Genomic DNA, 23749 nt, shown 5'->3' with positions numbered 1-23749 from the left:
TTAGCATAAGACGTGTCCCTGCAAACAATCAGTTTCCATTGTCTAATCTTACTTAAAGATGGGAATTTCAAAACACAATTCTCCAATTTTAATTTTGCCAAAGTTTTGTTTGCTGCAATAGTTTCTTCAATTTTAGGATCGTTCATTTCAGTGCTTAGCCTCTAAAACACCAAAGCTGCCGTCCGGTCTTGTTTGTCCACAATTATTTTCTTTTCTTTACTGTGTAGAATTATCGACTGACCCTACCTAGTTGCCAAGTTGACAAAGTGTGAATGAAAATGTTCTTTTCTTTATCCCTCACCATAAGGTCCACGGCTACAACTTCATTAAAATCTTTCACTGAGGGCATACTCTCTATGGGTTGGGATGGCGTTCTTCTATATTTCTTACATATATCACATCTAGCGTTTATCTGTTCTTTATTCCGATACCTTCCCCTCCACCACTCCCGCTTTTGACACTCCCTTATCCTGTAGCCCCTGGGGCGGTGGGTACGGAAAGGTTGAAACCTGCCTCCGCACAAAGTCCCTCACCTACAAGTAGCCAAACCAATTCCCAGCAGGCAGTTCAAACTCCTCCTCCAACTCTCCCAAACACGGAAAGCCACCATCTATAAACAAATCCTCAAAATCGCTCCATCCCCGCCCGCTGCCACCCCCAAAACCCCATCCAGCCCCCCTGGAGCAAACCAGTGGTTACCACATATCGGTGCCCACACTGACGCCCCCTCCAGCCCCATGTGCTGCCGCCATTGTCCCCACACCCTCAGGGCTTATGGAGTACCTGGTCGGTGAGAACGGCAAAGGTGCCGTTAACAGTGCCCCTAAACATGAGTCCTTACACAAGGCTGCCTCCACCCGCTCCCACACGACCCCCTCTCCCACTACCCATTTCCTCCCGTCCTTCACTTTCCCGATCTCTCTCGCTGCCTTCTGCTTCCTCAGCTGGTGCGCCAGCATCCTGCTCGCTTTCTCCCCATATTCATGAACCGTCCCTCTCGCCCTTCTCAGCTGCCCCACCCGCCTTCCCCGTGGCTAACAATCCGATCTCCATCTGCAGCTTCTGCCGCTCCTTCAACAGCCCCGCCTCCGGGGCCTCCGAATACCTCCTGTCCACCTGCAGGATCACCTCTACTAGCCTTTCCATCTCCAGCCACACTGCCTTCCCCCTGTGCGCCCGTATCTAGATAAACTCCCCCTTCACTACTGCCTTCAATGCTTCCCGCAAAGTGGCCGCGAGACCTCCCCTGTGTCGTTTCGCTCCACAAACCCCCTAATGGCCTCCCTCACCCACTCACAAACCTCCTCGTCTGTCAAAAGCCCCACATCTAGCCTCCATTGTGGGCACTGGTCCCCTCCCTTATTCACCCGCAAGCCAACCCAATGCAGCGCATGATCCAATGCAACAATCGCTGCAATGCAACAATCGCTGACTACTCCACATCGACTCGCCCCACCAACAGGACCAAAAAGTCAATTCGGGAGTACACCCTGTGTACATGTGAAAAGAACAAAAATTCCTTTGCCCTCAGCCTACCAAACCTCCACAGATCCCCCCCCCCCCCTCCCCATGTTCTCCAGAAACCCACTCCGCCGACACCCTCATAGACCCCGAACTCGACCGATCCAACCTTGGGTCCAAATCCCCCCCATTATCAACTGATCCGAGTCCAGATCAGGGATCTTCCCCAACACCCACCTCATAAACTCCACATCGTCCTAGTTCGGAGCACAAATATTCACCAACACCAACAGCATCCCCTCCAATTTCCCATTCACCATCAGATACCTCCCCCCCAAAGTCAGCCTCTTCGAACGCCACCGTTTGTTAATCAAAATTGCCATAACCCTCGTCTTAGAATCTAATCCTGAATGGAATACCTGCCCTACCCACCCTTTCCTCAGCCTAGTCTGACCCCCAAACTTCATATGTGTCTCCTGTAACAGAGCTATGTCCGCCATTAGACTCTTTAAATGTGCAAACAAACTGGCCCTCTTGACCGGCCCATTCATATCTCTCACGTTCCATGTAATCAGGCCCACCTTCAGGCACCCACCATCATTGACCCCTCCCCTGTCAGCACTACCTCCCCCTCTCCCCCATCACAAAATAACAACACCAAACCCCATCAACACACTAACCACCTGCTCACCCCCCACTGTGCTTCCGTGAGCTAGTCCACCCAGCAAGTCTGGTAGCCCCCACCCATGGCACCTAGCATCTTACACCCCACTGATTCCCCTCCCCTCCGCTCAAACATCCTCCCAGTGCAAACTTAACAACACCCACCCAACACAAAGAAAAGAACAAGAACAGATTCCGAGCAATGGTCCCAAACACAATACAAAAACAAACAGAAAGCAAACATCTCCTCAAACATTCAGTGTCCCCCTTCTCCTGCCAGTTCATTGTCACTGACAAATTCCATCACCTCCTCCGGCATCCCAAAGTACAGCTCCCGACCCTTATAGATCACCCACAGGCGCGCCGGGTACAGCATACCGAAATTCACCCCCTTCTTTTTTAAAAAATATATTTATTAAGATTTTTAACACAATTTTTCACCCTTACAAACAAAACCTCCCCCCGCCCTGTAACAGAAAGAAAGAAAGCGCACATAGCAAGACATGAACATAGTAAAACGATATGTTACAGAGCTTTGTACATTGGATTCCTCCCGTACATGTCAGTTTTCCAGATCCTTCATGTATTTTCTTGCTCAAATACCCCCCAGACAGACCCCCCTTCCCCCTCCCTCCCCCCCCCCCCCCACGCAAGACATCCCCCCCCCTCCCCCCCACCCCCCCCGCCTCACCCCTCCTGGGTTGCTGCTGCTGCTGACCGATCTTCATCTAACGCTCCGCGAGATAGTCTAGGAACGGTTGCCACCACCTGTAGAACGCCTGCGCAGACCCTCTCAAGGCAAACATTATCCTCTCCAACTTGATAAATCCTGCCATATCATTTATCCAGGCCTCCTTCCACATTAGCAAGATCCTTCGCCGGGCTACTAGGGACGCAAACGCCAGAATGCCGGCCTCTTTCGCCTCCTGCACTCCCGGTTCGTCCACTACTCCAAATAGTGCGAGCCCCCAGCTTGGCTTGACCCGGACTTTCACCACCTTAGATACTGTTCCCGCCACTCCCCTCCAGAACCCCTCCAGTGCCGGGCATGACCAAAACATATGGACATGGTTTGCCGGTCTTCCTGAGCACCTCCCACATCTGTCCTCCACCCCAAAGAACCTACTCAGCCTCGCCCCCGTCATGTGCACTCTATCAACCACCTTAAATTGTATTAGGCGCCTGGCACACGAGGAAGAGGAATTAACCCTACTTAGGGCATCAGCCCATAGCCCCTCCTCAATCTCCTCCCCCAGCTCCTCCTCCCATTTACCCTTCAGCTCCTCTACCAACGCCTCCCCCTCTTCTTTCCTCTCCTGGTATATCGCCGACACCTTGCCCTCTCCGACCCATACACCCGAGATCACCCTATCTTGAATCTCCTGTGCCGGGAGCAATGGGAATTCCCTCACCTGTCGCCTCACAAACGCCCTCACCTGCATGTATCTGAAAGCATTTCCCTGGGGTAGCCCAAACATCTCCTCCAGTGCCCCTAGGCTCGCAAACGTCCCATCAATGAACAGGTCCCCCATTCTTCTAATCCCTGCCCGATGCCAGCTCTGAAACCCCCCGTCCATCCTCCCTGGGACAAACCGATGGTTACCCCTGATCTGGGACCACACCGAGGCTCCCATTGCACCCCTGTGTCGGCTCCACTGCCCCCAGATCTTTAGCGTTGCCGCCACCACCGGACTCGTGCTGTACCTTGTCGGCGAGAGCGGCAGCGGTGCCGTCACCAGCGCCCCCAGGCTCGTTCCTTTGCAGGACGCCATCTCCAACCTCTTCCATGCCGCCCCCTCTCCCTCCATCACCCACTGACGGATCATCGCCACATTTGCTGCCCAGTAGTAGCCACCCAGATTCGGCAGCGCCAACCCTCCTCGGTCCCTACTGCGCTCCAGAAACCCTCTCCTTACCCTCGGGGTCTTATTCGCCCACACAAAACCAATCATACTCCTGCCTACCCTCTTAAAAAAGGCCTTGGTGATTACAATTGGAAGGCACTGGAACACAAAAAGAAACCTCAGGAGGACCACCATTTTGACCGACTGCACTCTACCCGCTAGCAAGAGCGGCAACATGTCCCATCGTTTGAAGTCCTCCTTCATCTGCTCCACCAGCCTCGTCAGATTCAGTTTATGTAGGGCCCCCCAACTCCTAGCTATTTGGATCCCCAGGTACCGAAAGCTCCTTTCCGCCCTCCTCAGCGGTAGATCGTCTATCCCCCTTTCCTGGTCTCCTGACTGTACTACAAAAAGCTCACTCTTCCCTACATTAAGCTTATAGCCCGAAAAATCCCCAAACTCCCTTAGAGTCTGCATGACCTCCACCATCCCCTCCACTGAATCTGCCACATACAGCAACAGGTTGTCTGCATAAAGCGACACTCTATGCTCCTCTCCCCCTCGGACCACCCCCCTCCATTTCCTAGACTCCCTTAATGACATGGCCAAGGGTTCAATTGCTAATGCAAACAACAGGGGGGACAGGGGGCACCCCTGCCTCGTCCCACGATACAGCTGAAAATACTCCGACCTCCGCCGATTCGTAACCACACTCGCCACCGGGGCTCTGTAAAGGAGCTTAACCCAACTAATAAACCCTCCCCCGAACACAAACCTACGCAGCACTTCCCAGAGGTACTCCTACTCTACTCGGTCAAAGGCCTTCTCCGCGTCCATAGCTGCCACTATCTCCGCCTCTCCCTCCACCGATGGCATCATTATCACGTTTAGGAGCCTCCGCACATTGGTATTTAACTGCCTGCCCTTTACAAATCCCGTCTGGTCCTCGTGAATCACCCCCGGGACACAGTCCTCGATCCTCGTAGCCAGCACTTTTGCCAGCAACTTAGCATCCACGTTGAGGAGCGAGATCGGCCTGTACGACCCACATTGCAGTGGGTCCTTGTCCCGCTTCAGGATCAAAGAGATCGTGGCCTCCGACATTGTCGGGGGCAGGGTCCCTCCCTCCCTTGCGTCATTTAAAGTCCTCACTAGCAACGGGGCCAACAGGTCTACGTACTTCCTACAGAACTCAACCGGGAACCCGTCCGGTCCCGGGGCCTTCCCTGCCTGCATACTCCCCAGACCTTTGCTCAGCTCCTCCAACCCAATTGATGCCCCCAAACCAGCCGCCACCTGCTCCTCCACCCTCGGGAACCTCAGTTGGTCCAAGAATCGTCTCATCCCCTCTTCCCCCGCTGGGGGCTGGGATCTGTACAGCTCCTCATAGAAGGCCTTGAATGCCTTATTTACTTTTGTCGCACTCCGCACCGTAGCTCCCCTTCCATCCTTGACTCCACCTATTTCCCTCGCTGCCATCCTCTTACGGAGCTGGTGTGCCAGCATCCGACTCGCCTTCTCCCCATACTCGTACGTTGGCCCCTGCGCTTTCCTCCACTGTGCCTCTGCCTTCCCTGTGGTCAACAGGTCAAACTCCATCTGGAGGCGTCGCCTTTCCCTAAGTAATTCCTCTTCAGGAGCATCTGCGTATCTCCTGTCCACTCTTGAAATCTCCCCCACTAACCTCTCCCTTTCCATGCCCTCTATCTTCTCCCTATGAGCCCTGATGGAGATTAGCTCTCCCCTGATCACCGCCTTCAGCGCCTCCCATACCACCCCCACCCGCACCTCCCCGTTGTCGTTGGCCTCCAAGTACCTTTCAATACACCCCCTCACCCTCCCACACACCACCTCGTCCGCCAGCAGTCCCACATCCAACCGCCACAACGGGCGTTGGTCCCTCTCCTCTCCCAACTCCAGTTCCACCCAGTGCGGGGCGTGATCTGAAATGGCTATGGCCGAATACTCCGTTCCCTCCACTTTCGGGATCAGCGCCCTGCCCAGAACAAAAAAATCTATCCGGGAGTAGGCTTTGTGCACGTGGGAGAAAAAAGAAAATTCCCTGGCCTGCGGCCTGGCAAACCTCCACGGGTCCACTCCCCTCATCTGATCCATAAACCCCCTAAGCACCTTGGCCGCAGCCGGCCTCTTTACAGTCCTAGATCTGGAGCGAGCCAGTGCTGGGTCCAACACCGTATTAAAATCCCCGCCCATTATCAAGCTTCCTACCTCCGGGTCCGGAATGCGCCCCAACATGCGCTTCATGAATCCGGCATCGTCCCAGTTTGGGGCGTATACATTTACCAATACCACCCACCTCCCCTGCAACTTACCGCTCACCATCACGTATCGACCTCCATTGTCCTCTATGATATTCTTGGCCTCAAACGACACCCGCTTCCCCACCAATATTGCCACCCCTCTGTTCTTCGCATCCAGCCCCGAATGGAATACCTGTCCTACCCATCCCTTTCTTAACCTGACCTGATCCGCCACCTTCAAATGTGTCTCCTGGAGCATGACCACGTCTGCCTTCAGTCCCTTTAAGTGCGCGAACACTCGGGCCCTCTTTACCAGCTAGCCATCTCCTTTTCTAGGCCAGTCCCATGCCCGCGCCGCCCTCACCCTCCAGTCCCCCAGACGGGAGACCCCCGCCCACCTCTTCTGTGTCCCATTCCCCTTCGGCCAGTGCAGCAGCAACCCTATTTCACCCCCCCCCCCCTCCCCGCTAGACCCGTGTCTAGCTCTTTTGCTCCCCCCATAGCACTCCCGTAAGTCAGCTGACTCCTGCTGACCCCGGCTTCCCCCGCCGTCCCATTGACCCCCCCGTGTGGGAATCTCCCAATCAGTGTTCGCTCCTCCGTTCCCCCCCCCCCCCCCCCACCCGTCTTTCCCTGGCGCGGGAAAAAGCCCGTGCTTTCCTAAGCCTGCCCCGCCCCCTCTGCCGCAGCTCCTGTCGCGGCCTTGTCTCATTTCCCCCATCCCCGAGCCTCCTCTCCCTCCAGCACCAGCGCCCGCCGTCTCGTACGGTCTACTCACCCGGTCCCTTTCCCCATTCCCATCCACCCCCCAGCCCGTGGAACATTTCCTGCGCGTGATTAACACCCCATGTGCAACAAACATCAAACCACCCCCCACCCTCACAAACCCTCAGTTTGAGTCCAACTTTTCAGTTTGAATAAAGGTCCAAGCCTCCTCAGGCGTTTCAAATAGTGATGTTGATCCTTGAATGTGACCCACAATCGCGCTGGCTGCAGCATTCCGAATCTCACTCTTTTCCGGTGCAGCACCGCCTTGGCCCGGTTGAAACCCGCTCTCCTCTTTGCTACCTCCGTGCTCCAGTCCGGGTATATTCGGATCTCCGCATTCTCCCAGCTGCTGCTCCGCTCTTTCTTGGCCCATTTCAAGACCCTCTCTCTGTCCGTGATCCGGTGAAACCTCATTAGCCTTGGGCCTCCTCGCCAGCACCCGGTGTGCCCCATCCAGCTCCAAAGGCCTCGAAGGGGCCTCCGCGCCCATCATCGACTCGAGCATCGTGCTCGCATATGCCCTGGCATCGGCCCCCTCCACTCCCTCAGCAGACCCAGGATCCGAAGATTCTTTCTCCTCGACCTGTTCTCCAGGTCTTCGTATCTTCCCGCCCACCTCTTGTGCAGCGCCTCGTGCGCCTCCACCCTCACCGCCAGGCTCAAGATCTCATCCTCGTTCCCGTTAACTTTTTTCTGCACCTCCTGGATCTTTACCTCGTGGGCCTTCTGGGTCATCCCCAATCCTTCAATCGCCGACCGCATAGGCGCCAGCATCTCTTTCCGCAGCTCCTCAAAACAGCGCTTAATGAACTCTTGCAGCTCCGGCCCATATTCCACTTTATCTCCGGCCGCCGCCATCTTGTTTTTCTTCCCTTGCTTCTCCCGTTGCTCCAACGCCACTTTTTTGGCCGTTTCACTTCTTGTCTGATCCATAAACAGTGAAGGAGGACCTCACTCTCCCCTTCCCACACGGAACGTCTTCAAAAAATTCCCGTTGGGGCTCTTCTAGAGAGCCCGAAAGTCCGTGATCGTGGGAGCTGCCGAATCGTGCGGCTTAGCTCCGCATCGCCGCATCCGGAAGTTATTTCACCCCCTTCTTAAAGAGGGCCGCCTTCACTTTGTTGAAGCCCGCTCTCCTCTTGGCCAGCTCTGCACCCAGGTCCTGGTACACGCGGATTTCACTGCCCTCCCAGGTACATCACCTCGCCTGCCTGACCTCAGGATCCGCTCCTTATCAGGAACTGGTGCAGCCGCACCACCACCGCCCTCAGCGTCTCGCTCCCCTGCGGCTTCCTCATCAGCGCCCTGTGTGCCCGATCCACTTCCAAGTGGCGTTCAAATGTCCCCTCACCCAGCAACTTCTCAAACAAGCGAGCCTCACACGTGCCAGCGTCCGCTCCCTCGCTGCCCTCCAGGAGTCCCATGATCCGCAGGTTTTGCCTGCGAGACCGATTCACCAGGTCCTCCACTTTCTCCTGCAGCCACCTCTGATTATCCCGCATCAACCCCATCTCCGCTGCCATTGAAGTGAGCTGCTTCTTGTGCTACCCCACCATCTCCTCCACCTTCCAGATCGCCTGGCTCTGGGCCTCCAGCCTTGTCTCCAGACGTTCGATCCCGCTTTTAATCAGGTCCACCACCCTAGCCAGGTCCTTCAGATTCTCCTTCCTCTGCTGGGTGAACTTCTTGTTCAGAAAGCCCACCAGCTGCTCCGTCGACCATTGAGAGGGCAGGATCAGTCCCTGACCGTCCGCCACCTTCTCCTGTGTCGCAGGCACCACCCCAACTATCTCCAACTGTTCCTTTCTTTTTAGACAACTTCTGGTCCACAAATATATCCACCGGTGGTACCCTCTGTCCTTGTAGGCCTCGTCAAAAAGAAAAAGGAGGAATTTGTCAAGGCTAAAAGGCTGGGAACAGACAAAGCCTGTGTGGAACATAAGGAAAGTAGGAAGGAACTTAAGCAAGGAGTCAGGAGGGCTAGAAGGGGTCACGAAAAGTCATTGGCAAATAGGGTTAAGGAAAATCCCAAGGCTTTTTATGCGTACATAAAAAGCAAGAGGGTAGCCAGGGAAAGGGTTGGCCCACTGAAGGATAGGCAAGGGAATCTATGTGTGGAGCCAGAGGAAATGGGCGAGGTACTAAATGAATACTTTGCATCAGTATTCACCAAAGAGAAGGAATTGGTAGATGTTGAGTCTGGAGAAGGGTGTGTAGATAGCCTGGATCACATTGAGATCCAAAAAGACGAGGTGTTGGGCGTCATAAAAAATATTAAGGTAGATACGTCCCCAGGGCCTGATGGGATCTACCCCAGAATACTGAAGGAGGCTGGAGAGTAAATTGCTGAGGCCTTGACAGAAATCTTTGGATCCTCACTGTCTTCAGGTGATGTCCCGGAGGACTGGAGAATAGCCAATGTTGTTCCTCTGTTTAAGAAGGGTAGCAAGGATAATCCAGGGAACTACAGGCCGGTGAGCCTTACTTCAGTGGTAGGGAAATTACTGGAGAGAATTCTTCGAGACAGGATCTACTCCCATTTGGAAGCAAATGGACGTATTAGTGAGAGGCAGCATGGTTTTGTGAAGGGGAGGTCGTGTCTCACTAACTTGATAAGAGTTTTTCGAGGAGGTCACAAAGGTGATTGATGCAGGTAGGGCAGTGGATGTTGTCTATATGGACTTCAATAAGGCCTTTGACAAGGTCCCTCATGGTAGACTAGTACAAAAGGTGAAGTCACACGAGATCAGGGGTGAGCTGGCAAGGTGGATACAGAACTGGCTAGGTCATAGAAGGCAGAGAGTAGCAATGGAAGGATGCTTTTCTAATTGGAAGGCTGTGACCAGTGGTGTTCCGCAGGGGTCAGTGCTGGGACCTTTGCTGTTTGTAGTATATATAAATGATTTGGAGGAAAATGTAACTGGTCTGATTAGTAAGTTTGCAGACGACACAAAGGTTAGTGGAATTGCAGATAGCGATGAGGACTGTCAGAGGATACAGCAGGATTTAGATTGTTTGGAGACTTGGGTGGAGAGATGGCAGATGGAGTTTAATCCGGACAAATGTGAGGTAATGCATTTTGGAAGGTCTAATGCAGGTAGGGAATATACAGTGAATGGTAGAACCCTCAAGAGTATTGAAAGTCAGAGAGATCTAGGTGTACAGGTCCACAGGTGACTGAAAGGGGCAACACAGGTGGAGAAGGTAGTCAAGAAGGCATACGGCATGCTTGCCTTCATTGGCCGGGGCATTGAGTATAAGAATTGGCAAGTCATGTTGCAGCTGTATAGAACCTTAGTTAGGCCACACTTGGAGTGTAGTGTTCAATTCTGGTTGGCACACTACCAGAAGGATGTGGAGGCTTTAGAGAGGGTGCAGAAGAGATTTACCAGAATGTTGCCTGGTATGGAGGGCATTAGCTATGAGGAGCGGTTGAATAAACTCGGTTTGTTCTCACTGGAACGACGGAGGTTGAGGGGCGACCTGACAGAGGTCTACAAAATTCTGAGGGGCATAGACAGAGTTGATAGTCAGAGGCTATTCCCCAGGGTAGAAGGGACAATTACTAGGGGGCATAGGTTAAAGGTGAGAGGGGCAAGGTTTAGAGCAGATGTACGAGGCAAGTTTTTTTACACAGAGGGTAGTGGGTGCCTGGAACTCGCTACCGGAGGTGGTGGTGGAAGCAGGGACGATAGTGACATTTAAGGGGCATCTTGACAAATACACGAATAGGATGGGAATAGAGGGATACGGACCCAGGAAGTGTAGAAGATTGTAGTTTAGTCGAACAGCATGGTCGGCACAGGCTAGGAGGGCCGAAGGGCCTGTTCCTGTGCTGTACATTTCTTTGTTCTTTGTTCCACTCCTCCTGCAACTTTATAAATCAACAAATCCACCCATTAACAAGGGAAAAAGTCAGAATATTCCACCACGGGCGGGAGCCACCAAATGTGCGACCACTCACACCGTGGCCGCCACCGGATATCCCCCTTTCTAATTTTGTATTGTCTATAGTGTCAGCCGTGGCTCAGTGGGCAGCTCTCTCACCTCGGAGTCAGAAGGTTGTGGATTCAAATCCTACTCCATGGACCTGAGGACAGAAATCACATCCAACATTCCTCGTCCCAGCACTGAGGGGGTGCTGCACTGTCAGAACAGCTACTTTCAAATAAGATGTTAAACTGAGGTCCTGTCTGTCCCTCCCAGGTGGGTGTAAAAGTTCCACAGCCACTATTTTGAAGAAGAGCAGGGGAGTTATCCCCAGTGTCCTGGTCAATATTTATCCCTCAATCAACATCACTAAAACCAGATCATCTGCTCATTATCACATTGCTGTGTGTGGGATCTTGCTGTGTGTAAAATGGCTGCTGTGTTTCCTACATTACAACAGTGACTACACTTCAAAAGTACTTCATTGGCTGTAAAGCACTTTGGGACGTCCTGTGGTTGTGAAAGGTGCTGTAGAAATGCAGGTTTTTAAATTGAAGATTTATGTTAAAAGATCTTGTTATCTGGAACTTAATTGATTTCAGCCACCCCCAACTTACCATTTCATAAATTCACTTTGGTTCAGACAAGACTTTAACCAATTAAGGCAAAGGCAGAATTCTCTGGATAGTAAATTTCAAAAGAGGTTTATGAGATGAAAAGTTTACTGAACAACTTTAAGACACTGGGCTGGATTTTCCGATCCTGCAGCCAAGTCCACACCGCTGATCCTCCGCCCGGTGGGGGGCTTGTAGTCACGCAGCGTAAAGCCCGGCTTTACCTGATGAACGGTCGCAGAATTGCCGGGTCATTGGCTCCGCATGTGCATGCCGGCTGCCGCGCCGCGCAACATGGCACCCGCCACGAGCGGACCCGGCCTGCCAAACACTGCCCCCCTGTAACCAGCCTCGCCACCCCCACCAGTCCCCCGCTGAAGCCCCCCATGGCAGCAGAACAGTTCCCTCTCCCCCCGTGACTGTGGCGACGCTGGACTCAGTCCGCCGCTGCCACGCGAGGTCCCCTAATGGTGTGAGCACAGGCGAGTGACGCAGTCGGGGACTCGACCCATCGGGGGCGGAGTATCTGGGGAGGGTCTCAGGTGACCTCTTCGAGTTCGCTGTTTTTGAGTGGGCGGAGAATCGCAAAAATGCCGCCACTTCTGCCGTAAAAGTGGATTCTCCGGCCAATCGCGGTGATCGGAGAATCCAGCCCATTGACTTTTACAACTTCATGTGGGTGATCAGTCTGTAGAAGGGTAACCCTCTCTGGCTCCTTCTTTGAGAGTAATTCTTGTGGAATTCAGCCGCGGGAGTCTGGCTCCTTCTTTGACAGTAATTTCCTTGGAACTCGGCCGCGGGAATCTTCAGTACTTGGCCAGCAAGGAAGACCTTCGGAACCTCTACTTTTATCCCCAAAGTGACCATTACCTCACGTCAGAGTTGGGCCTGTTGTAACATGACAATTGGTCAATTTGGTCACTGGATTAATTTAATTGGATCTCCAATTCCTGACACCACCTTCTCTATCTCAGACAGGAATACAATAGAACTGTTTCATACTATCCCTTTATCTGATTCTATACAATCCCTTATTCATAGTTTCAAATGTTGAGGCTAATCAGAGGTTGAAGGTCTCTCTTGCCAGTACATTTATCCTCATTGCACATTCTTTACATACACAGCAATTAAGTATTTACATTTTTACAGCAAATAAAACTCAAGCCATGATCTAATGGCCATATTGAGCCAGGCGAGCCGGTTAGACCGCTGGAGAGTCCGGAATTGGTAACCACGCCAAGCGCTAATCGCTTTCCGATCTAACCGGCCCACTCCCGTTGGCGAGGTCGAGCTCCAATGAAGGCCAATCTCCATCCCATTAACGGAAGGACCCTCTAATAGCCCCCGATGATCTAACTAGCTCCCCAGCAAGCGGTCATGCGGGCGCCGAGTGTTACTGGTCTACACAGACATGGACCAGGCATCACAGCACCTGAGGGGTCTCCCGGCCATTGGAAGCCCTTGAATGGTCAGGGCGGACCCCTGGCCTTCCCCGGGAACATGGGTACCTTGGCACTGAAAACTTGGGTATATCACACTCTGCCCATTCATGAAGATCACTCATAAAGACTGAGGCTTGATTTTCTCTCCATTTCAAATACAGTGTGAAAATCCAAACACAGTATATCATGAAATAATTAGATTTAAAACCGAACGAGCTGTTGGGATTCACTGCCTGACAAAGGTGCAGGAAGTAAATTCAACTGTAACTTTCAAAAGGGAACTGGACAGATTCTGTGGGAAAAGAAACTTGCCGGGCGATGGGACTAATTAGATACCTCACTCAAAGAGCTAGCATGGGAACAATGGGCGGGATGGCCTCTTTCTGTGCTCTCTGACTCGTTTGCATTTGAAGAAAGTGGGAAATACCTGGAAGCCACTTCCTACGAGGGGGGTAGGAGCAGAGATGATGGAATGTTGGTTTGATCTACAGAGATCTACACGTTGTGAATCTTTGGAATTCCCCCCAGAGAGCTGTGGGAGCTCAGCCACTGAGCGTGTTTAAAGCAGAGACTGACTAACAGAGACCCAATAACACAAAGGGATATGGGGATAGTGCGGGGGGAAAAGACATTGAAGTGGATGATCAGCCATGATCATATTGAATGGTGGAGCAGGCTCGACGGGCTGAATGGCCAACTCCTGCTCCTATGTTTCAATAACACAAAGATAGGCAGGAAAGTAAGTTGTGAAGAGGACATAAGGAGGTTAAAAATCTGAACATCAGGCGCCTGCTGAACGTGATCATGACCCCATCCGTGGAGAGAAAACCTGAGGTGATCTTCTCCCTGGACAGAGAAAAGACCTTTGATAGAGTTGAGTGGAAGTACCTCATAGAGGTACTGGAGCGGTTCGGGCTTGGAACAGGATTCACTGCCTGGATGAAACCCCCGTTTAACCCCCCCCACCAGCTCTAAATACTTCCAGCCGCACAGAGGCACAAGGCAGGTATGACTGTTATCCCCGCTGCTGTTCGTCCTGGCGATCAAATCACTCGAGATCGCGCTTAGGGTGGCAAAGAACTGGAAAGGGATCCGGAGAGGAGACACAGAGCTTTGCTCTATGCAGATGGCCTCCTCTACATCTCGGACCTGCAAACCGCATGGAATGAATTATGGGGCTTTTGAAAGAGTTTGGAACCTATTTGGGTGACAAACTTAACCTGAGCAAAAGCGGGATCTTCCCGGTGAACCCATAAGGGAGAGGAGCAGAGCTGGAAGGTTTACCTTTTAAACAGGCCCGGCACAAATTCCACTACCTGGGGATCCAAATCGCTCATCACAAGACAGGGATCCACAAGTGGAGCCTGACCAGCCTGGTGGAGGAAGTATAACAGGACCTGCAGAGATGGGACACACTCCCACTCACCTTGGCGGGGAGGGTGCAGACGATCAAAATGAATGTACTGCCCAGGTTCCTCTTCCTTTTTTTTTTTAGAAAACATTTTATTGAAGCATTTGTAATTTTCACAGTTTAACAATTTAACATTCTAAACAAGCGAGCGGACCGACACACGCAACATCACCATAAAATACCCAACTGCCCTCTCCGCCCGAGCTCCTAACTAGCCGTATATTAGATTCCCCATCCTTATTTTACACTGCTGTGCCTCCCATTCCCCCCCGCCCCCCTCTCTTACTGCTGACGGACAGTTTTCCTTGAAGAAATCGATGAACAGTTGCCACCTCCGAGCGAACCCCTGAATTGAACCTTTCAAGGCGAACTTAATCTTTTCCAGCCTGCGAAATCGTGCCATGTCACTGACATTGGAGGCTCTGAATCCTTCCATCCCAACAAAACCTGTCTCTGAGCCACCAGGGAGGCAAAGGCCAAAACGTCGGCTTCTCCTCACCTCCCCCTCCCCCCCCGGATCTTCCGATACCCCAAATATTGCCATTTCTGGACTCGGAGTCACCCTCCCTTCCAGGACCTCTGACATGACGTCCACAAATCCCTGCCAGAATCCCCTCAACTTCGGACATGCCCAGAACATGTGTACGTGGTTCGCCGGGTTACCCCCAAACCGCCCGCACCTATCCTCCACTTCCTCAAAAACCTACTCATCCGGGCCACAGTCATATGAGCCCCATGAACCACCTTGAACTGGGTCAGGCTAAGCCTGGCACACAACGAGGATGAATTGACTCTCATCAAGGCCTTTTCCCATAGTCCGACTTCCAACACCCCTCCCAACTTTTCCTCCCACTTCCTCTTTGCCTCCCCATTTGGGACCCCTTCCCACTCCATCAATTCCTTGTATATTTCCGAGACCCTACCCTCTCTAACCCCTGTTTTTGACATCACCATATCCTGTCGTCCCCTTAGGGGGAGGCGGGGAAAACTTGGGACCTGTCTCTGGACAAAGTCCAAAACCTGCAGGGAGTGAAACCCGTTCCCACCCGGCAACTCAAACTCCTCCTTTCGTGTCTCCAGGCTCGGAAACCCTCCTCAATGAAGAGATTACCAAATCCCTCGATCCCTGCCCGCTGCCATCTCCTAAAGCCCCCGACCAATCCTCCCAGAATAAAACGGTGATTGTCACAGATCGGTGACCCCTCCAGTCTCATGTGCCGCCTCCATTGCCCCCACACTCTCAGGGCTGCCACTACCACTGGGCTTGTGGAGTACCAAGCCGGCGAGAATGGCAGAGGCGCCGTTAGTAAAGCCTCCAAACTCGGGCCCTTACAAGATGCTGCCTCCACTCGTTCCCACACCGACCCCCTCCCCCGCTACCCACTTCCTAACTGTTAGCGGGAGAGAATCTCAAAGAAATCCCTCAACTCCCAGGGTTACTGGTCCTCGCACCAAACGGTTCATTTCGCCGGCGGGGAGATGGCGTCTGTTACAGTCCCAGACCATCTCTCCACTGAACAAAGGAAAACATCCATTCTTATATTTTTCAAAACAGCCGCACAGCCCATTCCGGCCGGACCTTGTCCAATAATACTGATTATAGATTACATACATTAGATATATATCCAATTAAATTTGACATTACGCAAAGTGGGTTGGTGTCTTACCAACCCCTAAACGTCATGAAGAAGTCACTCAAAACTAACTTAAAGTTATGTCTCCTGCCTGCACCTGGAGACCTTGAGCTGGTGAGGATACATTCTGCTCTTTGTCCTGTGGAGCTGTTATCAGTGCTGGTAAAATCCTCCCTAAAAACCCCCATGTATGTTTCACATTCAATTCCTTGATATTAATAATTCCTGCCTCCCTGACTAACTCTGCTGTCTGTAATTAAATGATGTTATTTGTACCAGTTTGCAAGTAACCCAGCTAATGATTGTTCAGCAATGTGCCTAGCTCAGCTAACAGCCATTTTGTGTCCTTTCTGATATTAGTAATTCTTCGGGTTATAAAATCACAAGCATGTTATACACTATCTATTCCTACAAATTGCCTCTTGTCCAGGCATCTAAGCCAGGGTACCTTTATCTAAAATCTTCTTTCTAAATCTGACTTCAACACTAACCATCGATATGTTGGCCGCCCAGTAATAGTTAATAAAATTCGGAAGAGTCAAGCAAAAGTTTGCCATCCGAGGTCGGAAGATGGCTTCCACAAAACGTGGGAGCCATTCACTCGGTTGTTCCAAGACCTGTTTGTAGCCAACAGCTTAGAAGACAAAGAACAGGAGAAGGCAGTCATGACACAGTAAGGAAGGGGGGGGTGGGATAGGGAATGAGAGGGGACAGGGAGACATGGAACCCAACCACGCCCAACAAAAGAAGCATGAGAAACAAGGGGGGGGCGGGGCAACAGCCGGAACAAAAATAAACAGTGGGGAACGAAAAACAGGAAACCACAACCACCACTGTGAATAATGCGAGAGAAAGAACAACCGTGTCTGTACGTACACACTGATCCTTCTTCTGTATACCACAAAAATCTCAATAGAGAGAGAGCCCCTGGTAAATATGTAATCATTCCTTAAATATTGGCTATTCTAGGTCTCCCATCAGTTTCCCAGTCCACCTCAGACAACTTGCCCCTCATACCCTGATGGCGTTCTTCTGTGAGCAACACCCAGATAAATTAAACAAAAAAAAAACCATGTAACCATCACGGCCCATCTTCATGGCAATGTGGCATTGTTTTGGGGGATCCAAACAGGAATGCAAACTGAATATCTTCTCTCTTGCGAAACATCCTTTTACTCTGTGATCCTTATGAAATTTGAAACCAGGTATTCGCAACAAGACAAAGAGCATCAGCCCACTGGAGACAAAGTCGTGAGACCAGCCAGTCCAGCAGAAAGAAACCCTCCGACCCTCCCCATTGACCAACTGACAGAATGAACAAAATGCTGTTCTGGGTGTAATTGAGAGTAGCAACAATAACAGCAGAATCCAACTCCTGTAATCACTGGTCAACTTATTGGTGTCTCAGCAGATGCAATGAATCATGCTTTCCCTTCCCACAGGTGAATGGCCTCTACCCAGTGTGAACTCGCTGGTGACTCTGCAGGTTGGATGACTGAGTGAATCCCTTCCCACACCGAGAGCAGGTGAATGGCCTCTCCCCAGTGTGAATTCGCTGGTGTGTCTGCAGGTTGGATGAATCACTGAATCCCTTCCCACACTGAGAGCAGGTGAACGGCTTCTCCCCAGTGTGAACCCGCTGGTGTCTCTTCAGAATAGATAAGCGAGTGAATCCTTTCTCACACACAGAGCAGGTGAATGGTCTCTCCCCAGTGTGATCTCGCTGGTGTGTCTTCAGGTTAGATAACCGAGTGAATCCTTTCTCACACACAGAGCAGGTGAATGGCTTCTCCCCAGTATGAACCCGCTGGTGTGTCTTCAGGTCAGATAACCGAGTGAATCCTTTCCCACACACAGAGCAGATGAATGGCCTCTCCACTGTGTGATCGTGCTGGTGCGTCTTCAGACTAGATAAGTGAGTGAATCGCGTCCCACACCGAGAGCAGGTGAACGGCTTCTCCCCAGTGTGAACTCGCTGATGTGTCTTCAGGTTAGATAACCGAGTGAATCCTTTCTCACACACAGAGCAGGTGAACGGCCTCTCCCCAGTGTGAATCCGCTGGTGTGACTGCAGGTTAGATAACCGAGTGAATCCTTTCTCACACACAGAGCAGGTGAATGGCTTCTCCCCAGTGTGAACCCGCTGGTGTGTCTTCAGGTTAGATAACCGAGTGAATCCTTTCTCACACACAGAGCAAGTGAATGGCCTCTCCCCAGTGTGATCTCGCTGGTGTGTCTTCAGACTAGATAAGTGAATGAATCGCATCCCACACTGCGAACAGGTGAACGGCCTCTCCCCAGTGTGAACTTGCTGGTGTGTCCGTAGGTGGGTTAACCGATTGAATCCTTTCCCACACTGAGAGCATGTGAATAGCTTCTCCCCAGTGTGAACTCGCTGGTGTTTCCGCAGGTTGGATGAATATCTGAATCCCTTCCCACACTGAGAGCAGGTGAACGGCCTCTCCCCAGTGTGAACTCGCTGGTGTTTCTTCAGGCTGGATAAATGTTTAAATCTTTTCCCACACTGAGAGCAGGTGAATGGCCTCTCCCCAGTGTGAACTCGCTGATGTATCCGCAGCGTGGACAACTGACTGAATCCCTTCCCACACGGAGAGCAGGTGAATGGCCTCTCCCCAGTGTGAACTCGCTGGTGTAACTTCAGGCTGGATAACTGTCTAAATCTCTTCCCACACTGTAAGCAGATGAACAGCTTCTTCCCAGTGTGAACTCGCTGGTGTATCCGCAGGGTGGATAACAGACTGAATCCCTTCCCATACTGAGGGCCGTTCAACGGCCTCTCCCCAGTGTGAACTCGCTGGTGTGACTGCTGGTGGGATAACTGACTGAATCCCTTCCCACACACAGAGCAGGTGAAGGGCCTCTGCCCAGTGTGACTGCGTCGATGAGTTTCCAGTGCAGATGGGACTCTGAATCCCTTCCCACAGTCTCCACATTTCCACGGTTTCTCCATGTTTTGGGTCTCCTAGTGTTTCTCCAGGTCGGACAACCAGTTGAAGCCTCGTCCACACACAGAACACGTGTACGGTCTCTCCCCACTGTGAATGGTGTGTTTTTTTTCTGGCTGTGTAACTGGTTAAAGCTCTTTCCACAGTCAGTGCTCTGGAACACTCTCACTCGGGTCTGTGTGTCTCGGTGCTTTTCCAGCCACACTGATGGTTTAAATGTTTTGATGCCGACAGATTGGGTATACATTAATTCTTCTGGATTCAAAGGCCGATGATATTCAGATGCTAACGAATCAAGTGGCTCTTTCAGATCGAGACGTGACGTTTGAGTCTTCTGTGTGTAATTCCTCCTCTTGTAATATCCTGCAGGAGGAGTTTACAAAGTCAACTCAGTATCGGATAACAATTCAGAATAAACAATTCTAGTTTCTGCATAACATTCTTTCCTCGCTCATTCCCCCATACCTAGTCTCCAGGAAGGAATGGAGTATTGGAGCAGTAAGTATAACAACCGTACCTCGGGATTCACAGCCTAGTCTCCAGGGACGGGACTCGGAGGGGCAGAGAATCTGAGCTAAGAGTATAAAAGCCTTTGCACATTCTCCCCCTGTCTGTCTGGGTCTCACCCCCACAACCTAAAAAGATGTGCAGGGTAGGTCAATTGGCCACGCTAAATTGCCCCTTAATTGGGGAAAAAAGAATTGGGTTACTCTAAATATTTGAAAAAAGATTTAATTATGAGTAATAACCTTAATTTAGTTGGTAGCCTAACTGCGCAAACATTTATCAAATAGTGATCACAACATGATTGAATTCACTGTAGTGTTTGAAAGTGAAAAGCACGTTACAGACAGTAGAATTTTAGAATTGGGTAAGGCTGACTTTAACGGGATGAGACAGAGGCTGTCCACGGTAAACTGGGGAGATCGGTTACTGGGTCAAACAACTGAAGATCAGTGGAGAATATTTAAAGAAACATTTAACGAGATAGAGAGCAAGTATATCCCCGAGAGGAAAAGGCTCCGCTTCACAAATAAAAACAGCCACGGACGAATAAGAGGTTAGGGACAGCTTAAAACTAAAAGAAAGGGCGCACAAAAATACAAGACACAGGACAGATCCATTTCAAGTTGACTATGTTGTTAGTCAGTTCCCCAATACTTTGGGGTGTGTGAGCTGCGTTGTTATCCTCCTGTTTTTATAGAATCTAACCCTCTTTCCCCACTCACTATGTGAACATGTTGACTGGTTGTTGAATTGCTGACATTTGATCTGGAGGCTGTGCTCCCTCAGATATCCTGTTCTGAATGAATTCCCAATGTCTGGTTGTATTTCTGCGGCAATATCTCTTGTTCTCTGGGCCCATTTCCCGCCAGTTTTTCTGCTGCTTTCATTGTTTGAAAAATGGTGAAAAGAAAAGTAATAAAAATATTGACATTTGCGGGTGTCTGGCGGGAGGTGCGCGGCTTCCCTTCCGACAGGGAGCCGCTTCAGCTCTTTCCGTGCAGCCTGGTCAAGCTGCCGAGAGCCTCGGGACTCACTGCTCGGTGTCGCCGGTCGGTGCTGCGGGTCTGACGGGAGACAACCCAGTCTGTGACCTTCCCCTACCCTGGCCCGGGACTGCGCATGTGCGGGGAAGAAGGGAAGCCGCGTATGTGGGGCGGAGCGGCCACCCCTGACCTTACTGGTGACGTTTGGACCAATAGGAAGTATTGGAGGACCGGAAGGACTCTGGTCCCCCAGCCAATCAGAGCTCCGGCTTTGTGTGAACGAAGTTTGAGCTTCACACAGACGGAAACCTCCTCCTGTCTCCAACATCTGGGAGTAAAACACTTTCTTTTCTCCCCCTTTCCATTTCTTTTCTCATTCTGACTTTCAATTGGTCACTTGCAGCAACTGAAGGGAAAGGAAGTGAATCCAGGGAGGGTGCAGACTCTGGAAAGCTTGGCCCAGATCTTTCTTTCTCTCTCTCTGAAAGACATTGACATCCTTTGCTCCCTCAGCTTGACACGGGGAGAACGTGCAGACGCCGCACAGACGGTGGGACCAGGTTTTTGGACTGAACCCCTGGGTGGTTCCGATGTGCTTGGCCCGGCGGTCGCCTGAAGGGTCTCCTGTCCACGACCCACACTTGGGCTGAAGTGTTTTTGTCACAAAGGCCCCTGGGTTAAGGGTGTAGCTCTGCCCGCCTCATCCAGGTAGGTGGTACTCCGGTGAGGCCTAAGGGAATCTGAGGTTGCAGATTCCTTGGTCTCCTGTAGGGTTGCAACACAGGGAAAATGGTGCTGAGGTAGAGGGGCCAATTATCTATCGAATGGTTGAGCAGGCTTGATGGGCCAAATGCAGCTCCTATTTATTCTGTGTTGAAACGCATGATAGCACAGTGATCAGCACTGTTGCTTCACAGCTCCAGGGTCCCAGGTTTGATTCCCGGCTTGGGTCACCGTCTGTGCAGAGTCTGCACCTTCTCCCCGTGTCTGCGTTGGTTTCCTCCGGGTGCTCCGGTTTCCTCCCACAAGTCTCCAAAGACTTGCTGTTCGGTGAAATGAAAAATGAAATGAAAATCACTTAGCTTCAAATGAAGTTACTGTGAAAAGCCCCTAGTCGCCACATTCCAGCACCTGTTCGGAGAGGCTGGTACGGGAATTGAACCCGTACTGCTGGCCTTGTTGTTTTACAAGCCAGCTTTTTAGCCCTGTGCTAAACCAGTCCCTCAGTGATTTGGACATTCTGAATTTTCCCTCTGTGTACACGAACAGGCGACGGAATGTGGCGATGCGGGGTTTTTCACAGTAACTTCACTGCAATGTTAATGTAAGCCTACTTGTGACAATAAAGATTATTATTATAAAGCAGTGAGCATGGATCTGTCAAACAGCCTGAATCAGCACCTTCAGGAAAATTGAGAGGTTGATATTAAAAACAGCAGAATGAGAATGGAGGGAGAGTGTGTGGGATGGAGATTTACAACTTTTCGGAACATAGGAACTGGAGCAGGCCATTCAGCCCCTGGAGCCTGTCCCGCTATTCAATAAGATTATGGCTTATCTGTGACCTAACTCCATATACCTGCATTTGGCCCATATCCCTTAACCTCTTTGATTTACAAAAATCTATCTATTTCATTTAAAATAAACAACTGATCTAACTTCAACTGCAGTTTGTGGGAGAGAGTTCCAAACTTCTACAACTCTTTGAGTGAAGAAGTTCTTCCTAACATCTCTCTTGAACGGTCCAGCCCTAATTTTATTTTTTAATAAACATTTTATTGAGGTATTTTGGATTGGATTGGATTTGTTTATTGTCACATGTACCGAGGTACAGTGAAAAGTATTTTTCTGCGAGCAGCTCAACAGATCATTAAATACATGGGAAGAAAAGGGAATAAAAGAAAATACATAACAGGGCAACACAACATACACAATGTAACTACATAAGCACTGGCATCGGATGAAGCATACAGGGTGTAGTGTTAATGAGGTCAGTCCATAAGAGGGTCATTTAGGAGTCTGGTGACAGTGGGGAAGAAGCTGTTTTTGAGTCTGTTCGTGCGCATGTAGAAACAACAACAAAATAGAAAAGATACATGAAACCATAAACATCGTGCAAAAACCGTTTACCTTTGGTACAGGTCTCACCCTTATTGACCCCCGACTCTAACCTAACCTACTCTCCCCCCCCCCCCCCCCCCCCCACCCCACCCCCGTCTGCTGACAATTAATTTTCCGCAAGGGAGTCGCCGAACGGTTGCCACCTCCGGGTGAACCCGAATAGTGAACCTCTCAAGGCAAACTAAATTTCCTCCATACAGAGAAGCTAGCCACGTCCGATAACCAGGTCTCCGACTTCGGGGACTCTGGGTCCCCCCATGCCAAAAGTATCCGTCTCCGGGCTACCAGGGAAGCAAAGGTCAGAACATCCGCCTCTCTCTCCTCCTGGATTCCCGGAACTTCCGCCACCCCGAGAATCACCACCTCTGGACCTAGCGCCACCCTTGTTTTTAACACCGTGGACATGATGTACACAAACCCCTGCCAGAATCCCCGAAGCTTTGGACATGTCTAAAACATGTGGACATGGTGCACCTGTCCTCCACCTAAAAGAATCTGATCATCCGGGCCACTGTCATGTGAGCCCGGTGCACAACCTTAAATTGTATCAGGCTGAGCCTGGCACATGTTGCAGACGTGTTGACTCGAAACGCGTCTGCCCATAAACCATCCTCTATCTCACCTCCCAGCTCCTCCTCCCACTTACGCTTCAGCTCGTTGGTCTGCATCTCCTCCGACCCCATAAGCTCCTTATAGATGTCTGAGACGCTCCCCTCCCCTACCCACCCTCTGGAAATTACCCTGTCCTGAATCCCCCTCAGCGGTAGGAGCGGGTAGGTTGACACCTGTTTACGAAGGAAGTCCCACACCTGCAGATACCTGAATTTGTTTCCCCTCGCCAGCCCAAACTTTTCCTCCAGCACCCTCATACTTGGGAAACTCCCCTCTATGAACACATCCCCCATCCTCTCAATCCCCGCTCTCCGCCATACCCGGAACACCCCATCCATACTCCCCGGGGCAAACCGGTGGTTAGCACAAATTGGGGCCCAGACCGATGCTCCCATTGCTCCCACATGCAACGTCCACTGGCCCCAAACTCTCAGGGCCGCCACCACCACTGGACTGGAAGAGTACCGTGCCAGCGGGAATGGCAGAGATGCAGTTACCAACGCCCCAGACTGGTGCCCTTACAAGTCGCCTC

The 23749-nt window shown here is 51.3% G+C and overlaps 1 protein-coding gene across 7 annotated transcripts in view; it reads right to left on the bottom strand.

Moving 5' to 3' along the window:
• LOC140422160 (uncharacterized) overlaps positions 1-23749 on the bottom strand; it is a 76202-nt gene that overhangs the window by 36477 nt on the left and 15976 nt on the right. For 2 of the 7 annotated variants that reach the window (XM_072507152.1, XM_072507154.1), the window contains exon 2: positions 14462-19357. In XM_072507152.1, coding sequence (XP_072363253.1) covers positions 17482-18999 — 1518 coding nt within the window. In that variant the 5' untranslated portion in view covers positions 19000-19357 and the 3' untranslated portion in view covers positions 14462-17481. Of the gene's footprint in view, positions 1-14461; positions 19358-19459; positions 19700-20223; positions 20614-23749 lie in introns of those variants that run through there. The other 5 variants (XM_072507155.1, XM_072507149.1, XM_072507150.1 and 2 more) reach the window with 5 other exon arrangements.

Source organism: Scyliorhinus torazame, chromosome 5 (genome assembly GCF_047496885.1).
Source record: "Scyliorhinus torazame isolate Kashiwa2021f chromosome 5, sScyTor2.1, whole genome shotgun sequence".
Taxonomy (NCBI): Eukaryota; Metazoa; Chordata; class Chondrichthyes; order Carcharhiniformes; family Scyliorhinidae; genus Scyliorhinus; species Scyliorhinus torazame.
Note: the sequence above shows the minus strand (reverse complement) of the source record. Positions and strands in the feature narration are given on the sequence as shown.